The 5052-nt window shown below is 40.3% G+C and overlaps 1 protein-coding gene across 2 annotated transcripts; it reads left to right on the top strand.

Moving 5' to 3' along the window:
• Window positions 1-488: 488 nt before the first annotated feature.
• Window positions 489-872, top strand: LOC122901119 (ubiquitin-like). 2 transcript variants are annotated; one of them, XM_044240520.1, is made up of 2 exons: window positions 492-594; window positions 682-872. In XM_044240520.1, exons 1-2 carry the CDS (start codon window positions 492-494, stop codon window positions 870-872), a joined length of 294 nt encoding a protein of 97 aa, XP_044096455.1. The 2 variants fall into 2 exon arrangements, with proteins under 2 accessions (XP_044096466.1, XP_044096455.1); XM_044240531.1 differs by having other exon boundaries at window positions 489-872.
• Window positions 873-5052: the final 4180 nt, after the last annotated feature.

The raw sequence follows: 5052 nt of genomic DNA, 5'->3' as shown, positions 1-5052 counted from the left end.
AACCCTAAGTTTAGGAAAGTACAAATTATAAATAGCTCAGAATCAAATACAGTAGGTTTACTTTTAAAGAAATCATTATTTGATGAAATAGTCCCTCATAGATTGAAAAAAGACTTACAGCCTCTCAGCAGCAGGACGTGCAGGCCAAGCTATTTTTTCTATTTCTATTTTTTCCTGAGAGTTATTTGTGCAAGGAGCCACATAGAAAATTTCCCTTTGAGGGGTGCCTGGATGGCTCAGTGGGTTAAGCCTCTACCTTTGACTCAGGTCATGATCTCAGGGGCCTGGGAATGAGACCTCCATCAGGCTCTCTGCTCAGTGGGGAGCCTGCTTGCCCCTCTCTCTCTGCCTACCTCTCTGCCTACTTGTGATTTTTCTCTTTGTCAAATAAATAAATAAAAATATTTAAAGTCTGCCCTCTTTCTCTTCAATGATGTGGCCTAGCAGTTTGGTGGCGGTGGCCTTGCAGATTCGCACTAACAGACGCAGAGATGCAGATCTTCATGAAGACCCTGACGGGCAAGACCATCACCCTTGAGGTTGAGCCCAGTGACACCACTGAGAATGTCAAAGCCAAAATCAAAGACAAGGAGGGCATCCCCCCTGATCAGCAGTGTCTGATTTTTGTGGGCAAACAGCTGGAAGATGGCCACGCTCTGTCAGATTACAATATCCAGAAAGAGTCCGCCCTGCACCTGGAGCTTCGCCTCTGGGGTGGCATCATGGAACCCTCTCTCCACCAGCTGGCCCAGAAATACAACTGCGACAAGAAGATCTGCCGCAAATGTGCTCACCTGCACCCCCGCGCTGTCAACTGCTGCAAGAAGTGCAGCCGCACCAACAACCTGCGCCCCAAAAAGAAGGTCAAATAAGGCCCCTCTACCGGCTCTACCTTTGCCCGCAGGGCGGCCTCCTGCCTGAGCCCCAAGGTCCTGGGTCCTCAATAAAGTTTCCCTTTCATTGACTGGAGAGTTAAAAAATAAACCAACTTAAAAAAAAAAAAAAGAAAGAAAGAAAATTTCCCTTCGATCAGTAGGATAGATTTCTATGACATATAACAGGTTGGGTTGTGGTCAAGGGACAGAAGTTTTCTATGCAGAACACTTGTACATGCAGGAGTTGAACATATGACTTGAATTGGAAATAGAAAAGAAGGATAAATATGTTTCCAGGTATAATTTACATTTTATTATGATTCTGCTTTGATTTTAAGATAAATTAAGAATTAGGACTTCCAATCTTCATGCAGCTACATATACAGATTCCCTGAGTGACCTTCAGATGGTGGATTCCCAGGACAAAAGTATGGAAGGTTTGAGAACTTTAGGTAAGGGAGAATGCTACAGGAATTTATATGGTAAAGGCAAACCACTTAAATACATGCAACAGAATTCAATATCACTGGGAGTAAACAATACATTTTGTGCTTTTATTCAGAGCCACACTCCATGCCGCCTCCCGTAATCACCAGTATAAAAAGTGGAGGAACTCTTTATTACTAAGATATGCAGTCTCTTTCTTCAGTCATCCAACAAATAAATTTTTTAAAAGATTTTACTTATTTATTTGTAAGAGCGAAAACACACACAAGCAGGGGGAGTGGCAGGCAGGGGGAGAAGCAGGCTCCCCGCTGAGCAAAGAGCCCCATTCAGGACTCCATCCCAGGACCCTGGGATCATGACCTAAGCTGAAGGTAGATACTTAACTGACTGAGCCACCCAGGCATCCCACAGGCATCCAACAAATACATTTTAAACACATCCGTAGAGGTGGCTCTATTGCTTAGTTGGTTAAAGTACCTATCTGGCAAACAACCGAAGGCCAGGCATTAAACTAGGCAGGTGGTGATAGAGAAAAGAAAGAAACACAGGCCATAGCCTTCACCTTTATGGAATTTAGAATCAAGCCTTATTCTTTTTAAGGGTTTTGTTTTCCTTTTCTGAATATCAAAATAAATAATCTTTGCAGAAAAACTGAAGTAGTAGGTGGATGCCTGGGTGGCTCAGTTGATTAAGCATCCAACTCTTGACTTCAGCTCTGGCCATGACTTCCTAGTTGTGACACTGAGCCCTGTGTGGGGTTCTGCGTTCAGTGGGAAGTCTACTTGAGATTCTCTCTCCCTTCCTTTCCCTCTGCTCCTCCCTCTGCTTACCTGTGTATGATCTCTCTCTCTCTAAAATAAACAAATTAGGGGTGCCTGGGTGGCTCAGTTGTTAAGCAGCTGCCTTCATCTCGGGTCATGATCCCGGGGTCTTGGGATCGAGCCCAGCTTTGGGCTCTCTGCTCAGCAGGAAGCCTGCTTTTCCCTCTCCCACTCCCACTGCTGGTGTTCCCTCTCTCACTGTGTCTCTCTCTCTCTGTCAAATAAATAAATAAAATCTTAAAAAAAATAAAATAAGCAAATTAATATTTTTTAAAAATTGAAGTAATAATATTACTTACATTAACCAAGCACTTAATATGCTAAGTACTCCATAAGCATTATCTTATTTAATCCTTACAATAACCCTATGAAGGACATGATACTGTTATCTTCACTTTACAGATGAAAAACTGTGACTCAGTCAGTGTGAGATTCAAGATATGGAACATGGTCTGACTTCAGAACCCAAATTTTAAACATTTAGCTTTATGATAATTATTTCCAAAATGGAGCATTCCCTCAGGGGGGCACTTGCGTGGCTTAGACAGTTAAACATCTGATCCTTCTTTTTTTTTTTTTTTTGAAAGATTTTATTTATTTATTTGACAGATAGAGATCACAAGTAGGCTGAGAGGCAGGCAGAGAGAGAGAGGAGGAAGCAGACTCCCTACTGAGCCGAGAGCCCAGCACGAGGCTGATCCCAGGACTCTGGGATCATGACCTGAGCCGATGGCAGAGGTTTTAACCCACTGAGCCACCCCGGTGCCCCTGATCCTTCTTTTTGACTCAGGTCATGATCTCAGATGATTGAGGGGTGAGTTAAATTGGTTAAACTTATGATTAGTTAACTAGTTTTTATCAACAGCTTCAAAAATGTTCATGCCATTTGATCTAATCATCCCTCTACTTAGTAGTACTTTGTAGAAATAAACAGTGTGCTCATGTGGGTATATTTACAAAGATATCTATACTTACATAACTATCTATCTATCTATCTATGGCCAAAATACTTTCCAGAAAGCATTGTACTAATTTGCACTAGTTTAACTAATCATAATTTAACCTCAGGATCTCAGATCTCAGATCTCAGATCTCATGATCTCAGGTCATGATGTCGAACCCCAAGTGGGGATCACTGCGAGTCCGCTTGAGATTTCTCTCCATCTCCTTCCTCTTCTGCTCCTCCCCCATCTCTCACACTTGCTGTCTCTCTCTAAAATAAATAAACAAGTAAAATATTTTTTTTAAATGAGGCATTCACTCTAGGAGGGATATAAGAACCCTCCAGGATTCAGTGGAAAATGTTAGAGATTAAGTATAGATTTGTACCTGTATTTAATATGGGTTGACAGTAGCAACAATATTTGGCACAGACTTCAGCTGATGACAGCAAAGAAAGAAAATGTGGAGAGTCCTTAAGGAAGAAGGGAGTTGGGAGTTACACAGAGCTGAGGAATTCAATCAACTTCTGGGTTAGTCAATTTCCAGAGTATTGCTATGTATTATACTTTTGTGTACTCCTGTTAAATGGATTTATGATTACATTATTTAGTTTTAACTCACCCCTCAAAATAGACAATTTTTAAAGTTTATGAATAGACTTAGGGGCGCCTGGGTGGCTCGGGGTGTTAAAGCCTCTGCCTTCAGCTGGGGTCATGATCCCGGGGTCCTGGAATCAGCCCCCACATTGGGCTTTCTGCTCAGCGGGGAGGCTGCTTCCTCCTCTCTCTCTCTGCCTACTTGTGATCTCTATCTGTCAAATAAATAGATAAAATCTTTAAAAAATAAATAAATAAAATAAAATTTGTGAAAAGACCTCAAATTTGAGATAGTGCCAATCACTCAAGCCATGTGAAGTACACATAATGGCAGAGCTGACACTTCTACAACTAAAAAAAGCTCTTCGTTAAAACAATTTTCTTGGGCACCTGGGTGGCTCAGTGGGTTAAGCCGCTGCCTTCGGCTCAGGTCATGATCTCAGGGTCCTGGGATCGAGTCCCGCATCGGGCTCTCTGCTCGGCAGGGAGCCTGCTTCCTCCTCTCTCTCTCTGCCTGCCTCTCTGCCTACTTGTGACCTCTCTCTGTCAAATAAATAAATAAAATCTTTAAAAAAAAAAAAACAATTTTCTTATTGGATTTGAAAGTCAGTGACATTGTCTTCACTAAAATGTAATTAATAATTTTACTGAAATCAAAATGGTTTTCTGCACTAATAAATAAAATAAATACACATTTATTTTAAAGTATTATTTCCTTTTTATCTTATCCTTTAATATGTGTATACTTTACAGGATACAAATTATATTAATGTATATAATGGATATACATATGTTGGGGGTACATGCTCAAAATTTTTTGTGATTATAATACAATCATATAATCATTTAATATATATTATATATATATAATGTGATCAAGAAATTATAGAAGTAGGAAAAGAATTCAATTCTAAAAATACAGTGATAGGTATCTTTGTAAATCTACCCACATGAGCAACCTGCTTATTTCTATGGAGTACTACTAAGTAGAGGGATGATTAGATCAAATGGCATGAACACTCTTGAAGCTTTTGATAAATATGGCCAAACTACTTTCCAGAAAACATCATACTCATTTGCTCTTCTAAGGGTAGTCTAGGAGAAATCCTTTTTTTTCCTATACCCTTGCCCATTTTGAGTATTTTCTGTTCTTATAACATTTTTTAATTCACAAGAAGAAAATGACCATTTTCTCTCTAGATTCATTTTTGGGTATGATGCGATGACTCCCATCACTTCAGTGTCTATTGAATAGTCACATCTTAGGTGTGCAGATGGGCCAGTACATTTGGGCATTGACTGGGTAAGAATTTATTTCCTCAGACTGGATGTGAGTATGATCTATGAGTAAATTATGAGAGGGAGAATCAA

Source organism: Neovison vison, chromosome 1 (genome assembly GCF_020171115.1).
Source record: "Neovison vison isolate M4711 chromosome 1, ASM_NN_V1, whole genome shotgun sequence".
Taxonomy (NCBI): Eukaryota; Metazoa; Chordata; class Mammalia; order Carnivora; family Mustelidae; genus Neogale; species Neogale vison.
Note: the sequence above shows the minus strand (reverse complement) of the source record. Positions and strands in the feature narration are given on the sequence as shown.

What these genes read in the sequence shown, in the direction of transcription:
- LOC122901119 (XM_044240531.1), top strand. Translation starts at nt 492, where the DNA reads ATGCAGATCTTCATGAAGACCCTGACGGGCAAGACCATCACCCTTGAG.